General features: G+C 42.0%; 1 protein-coding gene across 3 annotated transcripts in view; it reads left to right on the forward strand.

Annotated features, from left to right (window-relative positions):
- Positions 1–16,483, forward strand: part of LOC128701452 (serine/threonine-protein phosphatase 6 regulatory ankyrin repeat subunit B) — a 20,335-nt gene extending 3,852 nt beyond the window's left edge. For all 3 annotated transcript variants that reach the window (XM_070100263.1, XM_070100264.1, XM_070100265.1), the window contains 5 exons: positions 3,635–4,050; positions 4,206–4,514; positions 11,774–12,076; positions 13,108–13,506; positions 14,660–16,483. In XM_070100263.1, the coding sequence (XP_069956364.1) occupies positions 3,635–4,050; positions 4,206–4,514; positions 11,774–12,076; positions 13,108–13,506; positions 14,660–16,348 (3,116 nt within the window). In that variant the 3' untranslated portion in view covers positions 16,349–16,483. The remainder of the gene's footprint in view (positions 1–3,634; positions 4,051–4,205; positions 4,515–11,773; positions 12,077–13,107; positions 13,507–14,659) is intronic.
- Positions 16,484–18,288: the final 1,805 nt, after the last annotated feature.

Below are 18,288 nucleotides of genomic sequence, written 5' to 3' on the forward strand. Positions count from 1 at the left end.
TCTTATTGTAGCCAGCTGGTCCAGTGGTTAACGCACTGGTCTGGAGTGTTACCACTCACTCGCATGGGTTCTAACCCCACCCGTACCGTATTAGAGATATACAGTACCTGTATATCTTTAGGGGGGAAATAGATGCATCAGTAGTGTGCTGCTACTCTGTTGTGTTGGTAAGATAAGATAAGATAAGATTTCGTTCGGATTTTTAACCCCGGAGGGTTAGCCACCCAGGATAACCCAAGAAAGTCAGTGCGTCATCGAGGACTGTCTAACTTATTTCCATTGGGGTCCTTAATCTTGTCCCCCAGGATGCGACCCACACCAGTCGACTAACACCCAGGTACCTATTTGCTGCTAGGTGAACAGGACAACAGGTGTAAGGAAACGTGTCGAAATGTTTCCACCCGCCGGGAATCGAACCAGGGCCCTCCATGTGTGAAGCGGGAGCTTTACCCACCAGGCCACCGGGCCAGCTGCACAGTGGCAATATATGAGGTAGATGTGTCTTCCTGTCACATGCTATCACACACGAGGAACCTTATTCATATTGTTTAATGTCGGTATGAGCTGGAAGACTTCAGTGAGGCAGTGATAATGTTGACTAGTGTTGCAGTGAAGATGGTGTCTAGTGTTGCAGTGAAGATGGTGTCTAGTGTTGCAGTGAAGATGTTGTCTAGTGTTGCAGTGAAGATGGTGTCTAGTGTTGCAGTGAAGATGTTGTCTAGTGTTGCAGTGAAGATGTTGTCTAGTGTTGCAGTGAAGATGTTGTCTAGTGTTGCAGTGAAGATGTTGTCTAGTGTTGCAGTGAAGATGGTGTCTAGTGTTGCAGTGAAGATGGTGTCTAGTGTTGCAGTGAAGATGGTGACTAGTGTTGCAGTGAAGATGGTGTCTAGTGTTGCAGTGAAGATGTTGTCTAGTGTTGCAGTGAAGATGGTGTCTAGTGTTGCAGTGAAGATGGTGTCTAGTGTTGCAGTGAAGATGTTGACTAGTGTTGCAGTGAAGATGTTGTCTAGTGTTGCAGTGAAGATGTTGTCTAGTGTTGCAGTGAAGATGGTGTCTAGTGTTGCAGTGAAGATGGTGTCTAGTGTTGCAGTGAAGATGTTGACTAGTGTTGCAGTGAAGATGGTGTCTAGTGTTGCAGTGAAGATGGTGTCTAGTGTTGCAGTGAAGATGGTGTCTAGTGTTGCAGTGAAGATGGTGTCTAGTGTTGCAGTGAAGATGGTGTCTAGTGTTGCAGTGAAGATGTTGACTAGTGTTGCAGTGAAGATGGTGTCTAGTGTTGCAGTGAAGATGGTGTCTAGTGTTGCAGTGAAGATGGTGTCTAGTGTTGCAGTGAAGATGGTGTCTAGTGTTGCAGTGAAGATGTTGTCTAGTGTTGCAGTGAAGATGTTGACTAGTGTTGCAGTGAAGATGGTGTCTAGTGTTGCAGTGAAGATGGTGTCTAGTGTTGCAGTGAAGATGGTGTCAAGTGTTGCAGTGAAGATGGTGTCTAGTGTTGCAGTGAAGATGGTGTCTAGTGTTGCAGTGAAGATGGTGCCTAGTGTTGCAGTGAAGATGGTGTCTAGTGTTGCAGTGAAGATGTTGTCTAGTGTTACAGTGAAGATGTTGTCTAGTGTTACAGTGAAGATGTTGTCTAGTGTTGCAGTGAAGATGTTGTCTACTGTTGCAGTGAAGATGTTGACTAGTGTTGCAGTGAAGATGTTGTCTACTGTTGCAGTGAAGATGTTGACTAGTGTTACAGTGAAGATGTTGTCTACTGTTGCAGTGAAGATGTTGACTAGTGTTGCAGTGAAGATGTTGACTAGTGTTGCAGTGAAGATGTTGACTAGTGTTGCAGTGGAGATGTTGTCTAGTGTTGCAGTGAAGATGTTGACTAGTGTTGCAGTGAAGATGTTGACTAGTGTTGCAGTGAAGATGTTGTCTAGTGTTGCAGTGAAGATGTTGACTAGTGTTGCAGTGAAGATGTTGTCTAGTGTTGCAGTGAAGATGATGACTAGTGTTGCAGTGAAGATGTTGACTAGTGTTGCAGTGGAGATGTTGTCTAGTGTTGCAGTGAAGATGTTGTCTAGTGTTGCAGTGAAGATGTTGTCTAGTGTTGCAGTGAGGATGTTGTCTAGTGTTGCAGTGAAGATGTTGTCTAGTGTTGCAGTGAGGATGTTGTCTAGTGTTGCAGTGAAGATGTTGTCTAGTGTTGCAGTGAGGATGTTGTCTAGTGTTGCAGTGAAGATGTTGTCTAGTGTTGCAGTGAGGATGTTGACTAGTGTTGCAGTGAAGATGTTGTCTAGTGTTGCAGTGAGAATGTTGTCTAGTGTTGCAGTGAAGATGTTGTCTAGTGTTGCAGTGAAGATGTTGTCTAGTGTTGCAGTGAGGATGTTGACTAGTGTTGCAGTGAGGATGTTGTCTAGTGTTGCAGTGAAGATGTTGTCTAGTGTTGCAGTGAGGATGTTGACTAGTGTTGCAGTGAAGATGTTGTCTAGTGTTGCAGTGAAGATGTTGTCTAGTGTTGCAGTGAGGATGTTGTCTAGTGTTGCAGTGAGAATGTTGTCTAGTGTTGCAGTGAGAATGTTGTCTAGTGTTGCAGTGAAGATGTTGTCTAGTGTTGCAGTGAAGATGTTGTCTAGTGTTGCAGTGAAGATGTTGTCTAGTGTTGCAGTGAGGATGTTGTCTAGTGTTGCAGTGAAGATGTTGTCTAGTGTTGCAGTGAGAATGTTGTCTAGTGTTGCAGTGAAGATGTTGTCTAGTGTTGCAGTGAGGATGGTGTCTAGTGTTGCAGTGAGGATGTTGTCTAGTGTTGCAGTGAGGATGGTGTCTAGTGTTGCAGTGAGGATGTTGTCTAGTGTTGCAGTGAGGATGTTGTCTAGTGTTGCAGTGAAGATGTTGTCAAGTGTTGCAGTGAGGATGTTGTCTAGTGTTGCAGTGAGGATGTTGTCTAGTGTTGCAGTGAAGATGTTGTCTAGTGTTGCAGTGAAGATGTTGTCTAGTGTTGCAGTGAGGATGGTGTCTAGTGTTGCAGTGAAGATGGTGTCTAGTGTTGCAGTGAGGATGGTGTCTAGTGTTGCAGTGAGGATGGTGTCTAGTGTTGCAGTGAAGATGTTGTCTAGTGTTGCAGTGAGGATGGTGTCTAGTGTTGCAGTGAGGATGGTGTCTAGTGTTGCAGTGAGGATGTTGTCTAGTGTTGCAGTGAGGATGGTGTCTAGTGTTGCAGTGAGGATGTTGTCTAGTGTTGCAGTGAGGATGTTGTCTAGTGTTGCAGTGAAGATGTTGTCAAGTGTTGCAGTGAGGATGTTGTCTAGTGTTGCAGTGAGGATGTTGTCTAGTGTTGCAGTGAATATGGTGTCAAGTGTTGCAGTGAGGATCATCAGTTGTGACAGCTGAAGTTACTTTTAGACCACGGCTGGAGTTACTTTTAGACCACGGCTGGAGTTACTTTTAGACCACGGCTGAAGTTACTTTTAGACCACGGCTGAAGTTACTTTTAGACCACGGCTGGAGTTACTTTTAGACCACGGCTGGAGTTACTTTTAGACCACGGCTGGAGTTACTATTACTTAGGAATTACAATTACTGAGAGTGAATAACATGCTTCATGGTCTATATATTATTAATAATACTGATGATAACAATATTAATGTTGCAGGCAACACAGCTCTGCACATAGCAACGAGACGAAACAATGTGTATTGCATCAAGGCTCTCATTGATGCCGGAGCTGACGTCAATGCCAGGGACAATATGCAGCGTACTCCACTGCATGTTTCAGTGCTGGGCAACTCTACTGAAGCCTTGAGGCTGTTGCTGGCTTCAGGCTGCAACGTTTCTGCAGTCAACTCTCAAACGTTCACAGCCATGCACATCGCGGCTTTGTCTGGGAATGAAGCGGGTGTCCAGGAGCTGTATAAAGCTGGACTTAACCCCGAAACCAGGGAGGAGTCGGGACTGCTTGCTGAGGATGTTGCAGAAGTCTGGGGCAGTCATAACACTGCCTGGCTCTTGAGGAAGTTGCCTAAACTCAAAACTGACTCACACACTCAATCAGACACTCATTCACTCATGGTAACTCAAGTTCCTGTTAATTATTATTAATCAGATTTCTGTAAACACATTATAACGTGGTAATTCAGGCTGCAGATTTTTTGGGATATTTTTGTTATATAATTAGTACCTTAATCCCTGTTAACAGAAATATGAGAGCCTGTTTATATTTGAAGGCGAGGAGCTGGCAGGAATACGAGAGTGAAGGCCACAAGACACTGGAATGGGTGAAGAAAAAGGATTTTGTGTTGCTGGAGGCCAGTCTTCCCAAGAATCGAGACAGCCATTACCAGGACGTCGATGGCTTGACGCCCCTCCACTGGGCAGCTAAACTAGGCTTCCCTACCATTGTTCGCTCCCTGATAGACAACTGTAAGGTGCTGCCCTGGGCCCTGACCCATGATGGAGAGAGTCCAGCTGACCTGGCTCGCCAGGCTGGTCATCAACACTTGAGTCAGGTCATTACAGAAGCTGCTGGTGTTCAGGTTAGTTATTGTTCGTCTTCACTTACTAAAGAATGAGACTCTTATACAACATATGGATATTTATACTGCAGACAGGTTTCGCCACACAGTAGCTTCATCCGGCTAATACAAAGAAGAGTGTTGAAGAACACAAGAGGTTCATAAACCACTTCTTCGCTCATATGCTGTATTCTTATTAAGATTGATGGACTGATTTCATCGACTCCAGGTTTATTACTTCGATCTACTGATCTTCACCTTTCTTCTCTGTAAAGGACTGATGAAGCCAGTGTGTGGTGTAACGTCTCCACAATAAAGATACCTAAATGTTGCATATGTGTCTAATTATCAACTTGTTGTTTCTTTGAACTATTTATCTACAATCAGGATGGAAAGATGTTGAGTAAGGGGGGGGGGGGGGACTTAGCACCAGTAGGAACACACATGGCTAGTGGTCCAATAGATAGACCCCTGGCTGTCTTCAAGACCCCTGGCTGTCTTCAAGACCCCTGGCTGTCTTCAAGACCCCTGGTTGTCTTCAAGACCCCTGGTTGTCTTCAAGACCCCTGGCTGTCTTCAAGACCCCTGGCTGTCTTCAAGACCCCTGGCTGTCTTCAAGACCCCTGGCTGTCTTCAAGACCCCTGGCTGTCTTCAAGACCCCTGGCTGTCTTCAAGACCCCTGGCTGTCTTCAAGACCCCTGGTTGTCTTCAAGACCCCTGGCTGTCTTCAAGACCCCTGGCTGTCTTCAAGACCCCTGGCTGTCTTCAAGACCCCTGGCTGTCTTCAAGACCCCTGGCTGTCTTCAAGACCCCTGGTTGTCTTCAAGACCCCTGGCTGTCTTCAAGACCCCTGGCTGTCTTCAAGACCCCTGGCTGTCTTCAAGACCCCTGGCTGTCTTCAAGACCCCTGGCTGTCTTCAAGACCCCTGGCTGTCTTCAAGACCCCTGGCTGTCTTCAAGACCCCTGGCTGTCTTCAAGACCCCTGGTTGTCTTCAAGACCCCTGGCTGTCTTCAAGACCTCTGGCTGTCTTCAAGACCCCTGGCTGTCTTCAAGACCCCTGGCTGTCTTCAAGACCCCTGGCTGTCTTCAAGACCCCTGGCTGTCTTCAAGACCCCTGGCTGTCTTCAAGACCCCTGGCTGTCTTCAAGACCCCTGGCTGTCTTCAAGACCCCTGGTTGTCTTCAAGACCCCTGGCTGTCTTCAAGACCCCTGGCTGTCTTCAAGACCCCTGGCTGTCTTCAAGACCCCTGGCTGTCTTCAAGACCCCTGGCTGTCTTCAAGACCCCTGGTTGTCTTCAAGACCCCTGGCTGTCTTCAAGACCCCTGGCTGTCTTCAAGACCCCTGGCTGTCTTCAAGACCCCTGGCTGTCTTCAAGACCCCTGGCTGTCTTCAAGACCCCTGGCTGTCTTCAAGACCCCTGACTGTCTTCAAGACCCCTGACTGTCTTCAAGACCCCTGGCTGTCTTCAAGACCCCTGGCTGTCTTCAAGACCCCTGGCTGTCTTCAAGACCCCTGGCTGTCTTCAAGACCCCTGGTTGTCTTCAAGACCCCTGGTTGTTTTCTAGAAGGCGCTCGACAGACACATAAAGTCATACCTGACCAGCCGGGCTGTGGTTTCTACGTTGGTTTACGTGCGGCCAGGAGTAACAGCCTGGTTAATCAGGTCCTGATCCTGACCCCCGAAGCATCCTCCAGGTAACCACTACCATAGAAAGGGGTCAGGAGCTGTGAATCAACCCCTTCAACCAAAAACAGGCGAGTACAACAGTATACTAGCACTCAGGTACCTATTTACTGCTGGGTGAACAGGAGGAACTGATTAAATGGACCTAATCACCTCTCATACCCCAGTCACGACTATCTCCCCCCTATGGATTTAGCGCATCCCAACACGCAGGAAAGCTCTAAACCCACAGGGATCATGCAGCAATCTAACTAATGTGATTTCCCCATTAATAATTTCGCTCAGACACCCAATTATACAAGTTAGACACAATAATTTGGATGTTAGATCCAGCGTGAACCATCACTGATAATGAATACGTCCTGCCAATTAAAATTATCAACATATTTTGATAATGAATGAAATAGCTTTCGTGACGTGAATAATGACGGGGTTGTTCAGTGAGCTTTTACTGCCACGTTTCACTCTGTGTGGAGCTTTATCATCTTTCACTGTGTAGAGCTTTATCATCTTTCACTGTGTAGAGCTTTATCATCTTTCACTGTGTAGAGCTTTATCATGCTCTACTGTGTAGAGCTTTATCATGTTTCACTGTGTAGAGCTTTATCATGTTTCACTGAGTAGAGCTTTATCATGCTCTACTGTGTGAAGCTTTATCATGCTCTACTGTGTAGAGCTTTATCATGTTTCACTGTGTAGAGCTTTATCATGCTTCACTGTGTAGAGCTTTATCATGTTTCACTGTGTAGAGCTTTATCATGTTTCACTGTGTAGAGCTTTATCATGTTTCACTGTGTAGAGCTTTATCATGCTCTAATGTGTAGAGCTTTATCATGTTTCACTGTGTAGAGCTTTATCATGTTTCACTGTGTAGAGCTTTGTCATATTTCAGTGTAGAGCTTTATCATGCTTCACTGAGTAGAGCTTTATCATGCTTTACTGTGTAGAGCTTTATCATGTTTCACTGTCTGGAGCTTTACCATGCTTCACTGTGTAGAGCTTTATCACTTTTCACTGTGTAGAGCTTTATCATGTTTCACTGTGTAGAGCTTTATCATGTTTCACTGTGTAGAGCTTTATCATGTTTCACTGTGTAGAGCTTTTTCATGCTTCACTGTGTAGAGCTTTATCATGTTTCACTGTGTAGAGCTTTATCATGCTTCACTGTGTAGAGCTTTATCATGTTTCACTGTGTAGAGCTTTATCATGTTTCACTGTGTAGAGCTTTATCATGCTTCACTGTGTAGAGCTTTATCATGTTTCACTGTGTAGAGCTTTATCATGCTCTACTGTGTAGAGCTTTATCATGTTTCACTGTGTAGAGCTTTATCATGTTTCACTGTGTAGAGCTTTGTCATATTTCAGTGTAGAGCTTTATCATGCTTCACTGAGTAGAGCTTTATCATGCTTTACTGTGTAGAGCTTTATCATGTTTCACTGTCTGGAGCTTTACCATGCTTCACTGTGTAGAGCTTTATCACTTTTCACTGTGTAGAGCTTTATCATGTTTCACTGTGTAGAGCTTTATCATGTTTCACTGTGTAGAGCTTTATCATGTTTCACTGTGTAGAGCTTTTTCATGCTTCACTGTGTAGAGCTTTATCATGTTTCACTGTGTAGAGCTTTATCATGCTTTACTGTGTAGAGCTTTATCATGTTTCACTGTCTGGAGCTTTACCATGCTTCACTGTGTAGAGCTTTATCACTTTTCACTGTGTAGAGCTTTATCATGTTTCACTGTGTAGAGCTTTATCATGTTTCACTGTGTAGAGCTTTATCATGTTTCACTGTGTAGAGCTTTTTCATGCTTCACTGTGTAGAGCTTTATCATGTTTCACTGTGTAGAGCTTTATCATGCTTCACTGTGTAGAGCTTTATCATGTTTCACTGTGTAGAGCTTTATCATGTTTCACTGTGTAGAGCTTTATCATGCTTCACTGTGTAGAGCTTTATCATGTTTCACTGTGTAGAGCTTTATCACGTTTCACTGTGTAGAGCTTTATCATGTTTCACTGTGTAGAGCTTTATCATGTTTCACTATGTAGAGCTTTATCATGCTTCACTGTGTAGAGCTTTATCATGTTTCACTGTGTAGAGCTTTATCACGTTTCACTGTGTAGAGCTTTATCATTTTTCACTATGTAGAGCTTTATCATGCTTCACTGTGTAGAGCTTTATCATGCTTCACTGTGTAGAGCTTTATCACGTTTCACTGTGTAGAGCTTTATCATGTTTCACTGTGTAGAGCTTTATCATGTTTCACTGTGTAGAGCTTTATCATGCTCTACTGTGTGGAGCTTTATCATGCTCTACTGTGTAGAGCTTTATCATGTTTCACTGTGTAGAGCTTTATCATGTTTCACTGTGTAGAGCTTTTTCATGCTTCACTGTGTAGAGCTTTATCATGTTTCACTGTGTAGAGCTTTATCATGTTTCACTGTGTAGAGCTTTATCATGTTTCACTGTGTAGAGCTTTATCATGTTTCACTGTGTAGAGCTTTATCATGTTTCACTATGTAGAGCTTTATCATGCTTCACTGTGTAGAGCTTTATCACGTTTCACTGTGTAGAGCTTTATCATGCTTCACTGTGTAGAGCTTTATCATGTTTCACTGTGTAGAGCTTTATCATGCTCTACTGTGTGGAGCTTTATCATGCTCTACTGTGTAGAGCTTTATCATGTTTCACTATGTAGAGCTTTATCATGCTTCACTGTGTAGAGCTTTATCACGTTTCACTGTGTAGAGCTTTATCATGTTTCACTGTGTAGAGCTTTATCATGCTTCACTGTGTAGAGCTTTATCATGTTTCACTGTGTAGAGCTTTATCATGTTTCACTGTGTAGAGCTTTATCATGTTTCACTGTGTAGAGCTTTATCATGTTTCACTGTGTAGAACTTTATCACGTTTCACTGTGTAGAGCTTTATCATGTTTCACTGTGTAGAGCTTTATCATGCTTCACTGTGTAGAGCTTTATCATGTTTCATTGTGTAGAGCTTTATCACGTTTCACTGTGTAGAGCTTTATCATGCTTCACTGTGTAGAGCTTTATCATGTTTCATTGTGTAGAGCTTTATCATGTTTCACTGTGTAGAACTTTATCACGTTTCACTGTGTAGAGCTTTATCATGTTTCACTGTGTAGAGCTTTATCATGCTTCACTGTGTAGAGCTTTATCATGTTTCATTGTGTAGAGCTTTATCACGTTTCACTGTGTAGAGCTTTATCATGTTTCACTGTGTAGAGCTTTATCATGTTTCACTGTGTAGAGCTTTATCATGCTTCACTGTGTAGAGCTTTATCATGTTTCACTGTGTAGAGCTTTATCATGTTTCAGTGTAGAGCTTTATCATGCTTCACTGAGTAGAGCTTTATCATGCTTTACTGTGTAGAGCTTTATCATGTTTCACTGTCTGGAGCTTTACCATGCTTCACTGTGTAGAGCTTTATCACTTTTTACTGTGTAGAGCTTTATCATGTTTCACTGTGTAGAGCTTTATCACGTTTCACTGTGTAGAGCTTTATCACGCTTCACTGTGTAGAGCTTTACCATGTTTCACTGTGTAGAGCTTTATCATGTTTCACTGTGTAGAGCTTTATCATGTTTCACTGTGTAGAGCTTTATCATGTTTCACTGTGTAGAGCTTTATCATGTTTCACTGTGTAGAGCTTTATCATGCTCTACTGTGTGGAGCTTTATCATGCTTTACTGTGTAGAGCTTTATCATGTTTCACTGTGTAGAGCTTTATCATGTTTCACTGTGTAGAGCTTTTTCATGCTTCACTGTGTAGAGCTTTATCATGTTTCACTGTGTAGAGCTTTATCATGCTTCACTGTGTAGAGCTTTATCATGTTTCACTGTGTAGAGCTTTATCACGTTTCACTCTGTAGAGCTTTATCATGTTTCACTGTGTAGAGCTTTATCATGCTTCACTGTGTAGAGCTTTATCATGTTTCACTGTGTAGAGCTTTATCATGTTTCACTGTGTAGAGCTTTATCACGTTTCACTCTGTAGAGCTTTATCATGTTTCACTGTGTAGAGCTTTATCATGTTTCACTATGTAGAGCTTTATCATGCTCTACTGTGTAGAGCTTTATCATGTTTCACTGTGTAGAGCTTTATCATGTTTCACTGTGTAGAGCTTTATCATGTTTCAGTTTACAGCTTTATCATGCTTCACTGAGTAGAGCTTTATCATGCTTTACTGTGTAGAGCTTTATCATGTTTCACTGTCAGGAGCTTTACCATGCTTCACTGTGTAGAGCTTTATCACTTTTTACTGTGTAGAGCTTTATCATGTTTCACTGTGTAGAGCTTTATCACGTTTCACTGTGTAGAGCTTTATCACGCTTCACTGTGTAGAGCTTTACCATGTTTCACTGTGTAGAGCTTTATCATGTTTCACTGTGTAGAGCTTTATCATGTTTCACTGTGTAGAGCTTTATCATGTTTCACTGTGTAGAGCTTTATCATGCTCTACTGTGTGGAGCTTTATCATGCTTTACTGTGTAGAGCTTTATCATGTTTCACTGTGTAGAGCTTTATCATGTTTCACTGTGTAGAGCTTTTTCATGCTTCACTGTGTAGAGCTTTATCATGTTTCACTGTGTAGAGCTTTATCATGCTTCACTGTGTAGAGCTTTATCATGTTTCACTGTGTAGAGCTTTATCATGTTTCACTGTGTAGAGCTTTATCACGTTTCACTCTGTAGAGCTTTATCATGTTTCACTGTGTAGAGCTTTATCACGTTTCACTCTGTAGAGCTTTATCATGTTTCACTGTGTAGAGCTTTATCATGCTTCACTGTGTAGAACTTTATCACGTTTCACTGTGTAGAGCTTTATCATGTTTCACTATGTAGAGCTTTATCATGCTTCACTGTGTAGAGCTTTATCATGTTTCACTGTGTAGAGCTTTATCACGTTTCACTGTGTAGAGCTTTATCATGTTTCACTGTGTAGAGCTTTATCATGCTCTACTGTGTAGAGCTTTATCATGTTTCACTGTGTAGAGCTTTATCATGTTTCACTGTGTAGAGCTTTATCATGTTTCAGTTTACAGCTTTATCATGCTTCACTGAGTAGACCTTTATCATGCTTTACTGTGTAGAGCTTTATCATGTTTCACTGTCAGGAGCTTTACCATGCTTCACTGTGTAGAGCTTTATCACTTTTTACTGTGTAGAGCTTTATCATGTTTCACTGTGTAGAGCTTTATCATGTTTCACTGTGTAGAGCTTTATCATGTTTCACTGTGTAGAGCTTTATCATGCTTCACTGTGTAGAGCTTTATCATGTTTCACTCTGTAGAGCTTTATCATGCTTCACTATGTAGAGCTTTATCATGCTTCACTGTGTAGAGCTTTATCATGTCTCACTGTGTAGAGCTTTATCATGTTTCACTGTGTAGAGCTTTATCATGTTTCACTGTGTAGAGCTTTATCATGCTTCACTGTGTAGAGCTTTATCATGTTTCACTATGTAGAGCTTTATCATGTTTCACTATGCAGAGCTTTATCATGCTGCACTATGTAGAGCTTTATCAAGTCAGTTCAGCATTAAGGTCTTTACGCTGCTGTCTCCCACAGCAACCATCTGACAGCAGCACAGCACCGTCAGCACTGTACGAGCAGCTGCTGAGGGAAATCAGCAAGAGAGACGACCCAGGAGCTGCCTGTCAACTCCTGTGTCATGGGTCGCCCCTGGAGGCCACAGGAGACTTCTACACCAGTGCTGTGGTTCTGGCCATAACCTGCAACAGACCCAGGATCCTGAGCCTGCTGCTGGCAGCTGGTGCACCGCTGACCACCTGCTCAGCTGGGCTGTCACTGCTGCAGGTGGCCTGGAGGTCACATGATGTCACCATCAGGGTCAAGCTGCTCGTCACAAGGGTCAGTCTCCAATACAAGTGTCAGGAAACACTTGTCCTGTTTCCTGACAAACCTTACCTAACCTAACTAAGCCTAATCTAATGTAACTTAACTAAACCTAACTTAACCTAACTTAACCTAACTTAACCTAACCTAACCTAACCTAACCTAACCTAACTTAACCTAACTTAACCTAACTTAACCTAACCTAACTTAATCTAACCTAACCTAACCTAACCTAACCTAACTTAACCTAACTTAACCTAACCTAACCTAACCTAACCTAACCTAACTTAACCTAACTTAACCTAACTTAACCTAACCTAACTTAATCTAACCTAACCTAACCTAACCTAACCTAACCTAACCTAACCTAACCTAACCTAACCTAACCTAACCTAACCTAACCTAACCTAACTTAACCTAACTTAACCTAACTTAACCTAACCTAACCTAACCTAACTTAACCTAACTTAACCTAACTTAACCTAACCTAACTTAATCTAACCTAACAACCTAATCTAACCTAACTTAACCTAACCTAACTTAACCTAACTTAACCTAACCTAACTTAACCTAACTTAACCTAACCTAACTTAACCTAACTTAACCTAACCTAACTTAATCTAACCTAACAACCTAATCTAACCTAACTTGACCTAACTTAACTTAACCTAACCTTACCTAATCTAACCTAACTTTACCTAACTTGACCTAACTTTACCTAGTTGTAGTAGCAATAATTGTTACAGCAGTATATATATTACATGAGCACTAATCACATAGAGGTCATGTACAGTATTTTCATTATATATCAGTTTTAAAATATAATTGTAGAAAAGCACTAAACCCACAAGGGTCATACAGCATTGATAAAGCACTTGAATGAAAGATACTTAGGTTTGTTCCAAGCAAGAGGACGGTAGCTCCGATTCTTGGATCAAGAGCATTTCTTAATGACCTATTATTATAATAATGAAGCACTAAACCCATAAGGGTCGTACAGTAATGATCCTCAGACGTATTGTCTTCAGAAAGTTTTATTGTTGCAGCACTTGTTGCACGCGTTGCAAGCAGAGAAACGTCGCATCAGAGAGGAAGACCGAGGTCTACACGATGGTGTTGAACACTTGATGAAGACCATGAGAGGTCCCAGACCATGGCAGACCTCATGGCCTCCTGACACACTGACTAACCTCACCTCCCTGATGGTAATGGCAGCTAGTAACAACTGCCCCCTGGCAGCCACCTTCCTCAGGCAGGCTGGTGCCAAGTGTTTCCTCAGGAATGAGGCAGGTGTTACAGGTGTGCATGCAGCCATGCAGGCTCGACACTGGAAGCTTGCAGAGTTGCTGCTGACACACCTGGGTGGCTGCCTCTACATACCTGACTCTGCAGCAACACTGCCTCTACATATGCTACCAGAACATCACAGCAACTACATAGAAGATGTAAGCTCTTACTTTCAATTATTTTCTTTATGGAGGGAGACCTAAACCCATAGGGGTTGTACAGCACCTGGGGACAATGGGAGGTAATCAAGTTTGATCCAGATTAGGTTAGATCCAGTTCCCTAGATCAAGAGCCCCTCACCAGCATCAAGGAACCTCCCTTGAGGCAGGTCCTGAGAAGCGAGAAGTAATCAGGTTTGATCAGAGGGGGGAAAAGGGTAGCTCCAGTTGCTTGGATTAAAAGCCTTTCACCTTCATCAAAGCCTCTCCCACTCTTGAAGGATCCATTATGCTGTAATTATATTCATGGGGTTTTGCAGAGTTCATTATTTTTACTATAATCGCAAAAACTTTTAAATAGTGTGAGTCACTGAGCACTGCCTTCATTATATCTTTGATCATCACATTATTATATTTATTGGGAAGCGCTAAACCTGTAGGGGACATACGGTGCCTCGGGGACTGGGAGATAATCTATGCTTGTGCCGGGGAAGAAGTGATCAGCTCTAATTCATTAGACAAAAACCTCTCACTAGAAACAAGGAACTTGTAATATATTTAACAGGAAATTCTAAACACACAAGGGCTTATTATAATCAAAACTAAGCACTAAACCCACCAGGGTCATACTGCACTGCAGTGTCCTGGAGAATGAGAGATAGTGAGGCTCAGTCCAAGTGTGGGAAGGACCAGATCCAGTTCCTAATATCAGAACCTCACTGGCATCACAGAACCTCCCTCAAGGGGTTTATTATTATTGCAATCAAAACTTAAGTACTAAACCCACAAGGGTCATACAGCATTGCAGGGTAGGATGTGCTAAAGATGTGCTATGCCAGATCAGAGACCAGCGAGGGTGACAAGGATGCTGGAGGCAGAGTCAGTAAGGGTGGTGAACGCTCAAGGAAAGTATAATCAAAGTAGGTGTAGTAAAGCTGTCGCTGACGGGTTTCTTAACACTGATTTTACTGTAATTGACTGTCAATAGAGGTGGCAGGATGCCACTGAAGGGCAGGAAATTAGAACTTCCCTCTTTCTTAGATATTATACAACTGCCTCCAATTTAAATTCTTTAGATATGTGACCCCTTTGGATCTTACTTAAATTCTCATTTGAATTATAATTCATTAAATGTACTTATCATTTATTTCAGGTTATATATCACCAAGAAAAGCATAAATTAGAAGATATTATAGAAAATGCCAAAGATAAAGAGGAAAAGGATGAACTACAGGCAGTTCTTGACATATACAAGTATTTGTATATTAGATATCGTGCACACACTACTATGAGAGAAAGACAATTGTCTGCTTCACCACCACAAGGATCACTCATCAGCTCATACAGTCTTCTGGTGTCGTGCCGTAATGGGCTGCTGCAGTTAACATATCTCTTGATTACTGTGGGCGGTCTTAATGTTGATGTGGTGGTTGATGCTACACACGACTCTACTGCCCTCCATCAAGCTGCCTCCCACGGTAACTCAGCCAGCTTAGCCCTCCTCTTAAGTCTTGGTGCGAGCCCTTTAAAACAGGACCGCTATGGCCATACCCCTGCCCACTTTGCTGCCATGTTTGGTCATGATACAAGTTATGAACAGTTAAAGGTACACATGTTAGATCAACCACCATTGAGTGTTGCTGGGACAATACCCAGCGAGGTTAGTGCTAACTTTACAGACTATTTGTATCGTTATAGAAAAATTGAAACAAACTCGGAAAGTGCAGTGGTGTTCAACAATCCATCCGAAGCGATCAAGAAGATACTAAACTTTATTAATATAAGGGATGTCTTGGGAAACTTAAACAACATCACTGTTGACTTTACTAAAGGTGAAGCTATGAGGGTGAAAATGGCTCTGACCAATGAAGTGCAAATCATAATGGATAAAATCAGTAGTGTTGACAGCTTGTATAAAGGTGAACTCACAACTGTTGGGAGTTCATCAGATGGCAGCCGCTTATATGCACCTGATGAGTATGATATAAGTGTTGTGCTTTCTAATATCCCAGGAGTTGATATAGAAATTGTTGAGCAAAGTTCCCAACAAGCAGCTCTGAGTGGACACAGACTGAGAGTTGTTGTAAAATCAGAACATCCAAGACTACAAGGAAATGCTTTGATAAACACATTTTACGAGTTAGTGAGAAGTTGCCTTGAAACTCATGCGATTGAAAACCGTCAATTAAGTCTAGTGCCTCCAGGAGTGACAAGAACTCAGGTAGGAGTGTCCTTAACATTTGCATGGCAGGGAAAGGATTATCCACTTCTGTTGATAAACATAGACTTGGTTCCCGTGTTGGCTGTCCCATGGCCTCCAGAAGTGAGAAGACCACCACTGACGCCAGACAACATCACACAAGTGTACCTCAGTAATACAGCTGATGGTGAATGGCGTTGTAGCTTTGCCGGAGCCGAGGCTGAAGTACTGAGCCGCTTGAGCTCACAGGAGCGTCAGGTTTATATAGCCTGCAAAACTCTTCTCTCGCACCTCAAGGCTGAACCTTGGATGCCCAAGGAAGTGAAAAACAATTACATTTGGTGGGACTCAAGAAGATGGAAAATTATGATTCCTGCAGGATTTGCAATGAAAAATAGTTTCCTAAATCAGCTGCAACTTAAGAGAGAGCAGCAGCTAGAGTGGTACAATGAGGACCTCTTGGAGATTATCATCACTATCATGAAGAATATGTGCCAAGATTTTCATGACCCATCAACTGGTGTTGAATCGCTGGTGCCAGCCAAAATATATGCTTATTTTGGTGGAGAGTTTGAGAAACCAAAATTAGGCGAAGGCGCTCCACAGATCATAGAAGCTTTAAGAGGAATTCAAAAACAATAGATACTGTTTTGTTCATCGTCCCTTAAATTACTGTACAGTGGACCCCCGCATAACGATTACCTCTGAATGCGACCAATTATGTTAGTGTATTTATGTAAGTGCGTTTGTACGTGTATGTTTGGGGGTCTGAAATGGACTAATCTACTTCACAATATTCCTTATGGGAATAAATTCGGTCAGTACTGGCACCTGAACATACTTATGGAGTGAAAAAATATCGTTAACCGGGGGTCCACTGTATTTATCTTTAATCTTTTCAGTTATGTAAAAGTATTAGGTACAATTTGGTGAAAGATAATTAGTATTAAAATAAATCAGGGGTTATTTAAATGTGCTCAGTAAATTATTATTATTACTATTTATGTATGTTGACGGCACCAAATGACCCATACAGGTTTGACAATCTGTATGATTATAACAACATGGTACTACCCTACCTTGGTGGGAGACGGGCAGAGTGCTAAAACAAGGAAACTAAAAAACTGTAATGATAATCTCCACATTCACAAGGAAGTGCTAAACCCAAATGGGTCATTTAGTGCCAACAGTAGGAAGGTGTGCAATGGAACTCCCATTTATCTAATATTTTTCAATATGTTCTCTGTAGGTCACAAACCATCTCCACCTTATTAGCAATGCTATTTTCAGTTGATGAGCAATTCCTGTGGGTTTAGCTCTCTACAGAGCACACAACAACATATGTATTTTATACTTGCATCCCAGCAGTAACAGCCTAGTTAATCAGACCCTGATCCACCACTAGACCTGGTCTCAGACCGAGCTATGGGGGCTTTAACCCCCGGAACCCTCCCCAGGTATACTCCAGGTATACCCTCCCCTCGAAAGTAAAAAGAGGCAGAAAGCCACAGGATTATTACCACCTTCCTGGTGAAGCACTAAACACGTAAGGGGGTTGTAGAGCACACAATAAATGGGAGGTAATTACAGTAGTACTGACCCAAGGAGGAGGAGGGAAGCTCCAATTCCTTAAATAACCAGCCCTGCACCAACATCAAAGCTTTCTTCCTTAAAACGTAGAAGACCAGGTTATTGTATGTCTCCCACCTTATAATCTGCATAATACTCCACTCAAACAAGCTTCACTAAATTAGTAGACTCATTTACATACAATATAGCTATAGATATTGGCAGTTTGGAGGGATATGTTGTGTATCTTTATATGTGCATGCTTCTAGACTGTTGTATTCTGAGCACCTCTGCAAAAACAGTGATAATGTGCGAGTGTGGTGAAAGTGTTGAATGATGATGAAAGTATTTTCTTTTTGGGGATTTTCTTTCTTTTTTGGGTCACCCTGCCTCGGTGGGAGACAGCCGACTTGTTGAAAAAAAAAAAAAAAAAAATAGCTAAATATTTAAGGTACAGACTATCTTGTCCTCCTTTCTAGATAAATTATTGAATTGCATAAAAAAATTTTATAAGAAATTTGTATCTTGAGTTTACAATGAACATCAATAGGAACTCACATTTTTAATTCTAGAAAATAAGCTGAAGGCCCATCAGTATAAATTTTCTTGGTTTTAACTTTTTACTTTTAGAAAATATGAAATTTTGATAACTAAATGTTTGGAAATTATTAAGAATGAAAAGCTTTGAAGATTTTACAAGATTTTCTTTTTTTTAACACACTGGCCATCTCCCACCAAGGCAGGTGACCCAAAAAAAGAAATGCTTTCGTAAGTTTTTCTAGTTTTTAAATTTTGTAATTTATACAAAAGAATGGGGTTACTAGCTCCTTGCTCAAAGCATTTTAGTCACTACTTCCAACATGCACGGCCTACAGAGGAAGAATTCTTCTCCACAGTATCATATACATGTTACATGTATTATATATTATATATCAACACTGTCCTAGGTAGCAGGTTGGTAGACAGCAACCACCCAGGGAGGTACAACCATCCTACCAAGTGGGTGTAAAACA

Source organism: Cherax quadricarinatus, chromosome 72 (assembly GCF_038502225.1).
Source record: "Cherax quadricarinatus isolate ZL_2023a chromosome 72, ASM3850222v1, whole genome shotgun sequence".
NCBI classification, from domain to species: domain Eukaryota; kingdom Metazoa; phylum Arthropoda; class Malacostraca; order Decapoda; family Parastacidae; genus Cherax; species Cherax quadricarinatus.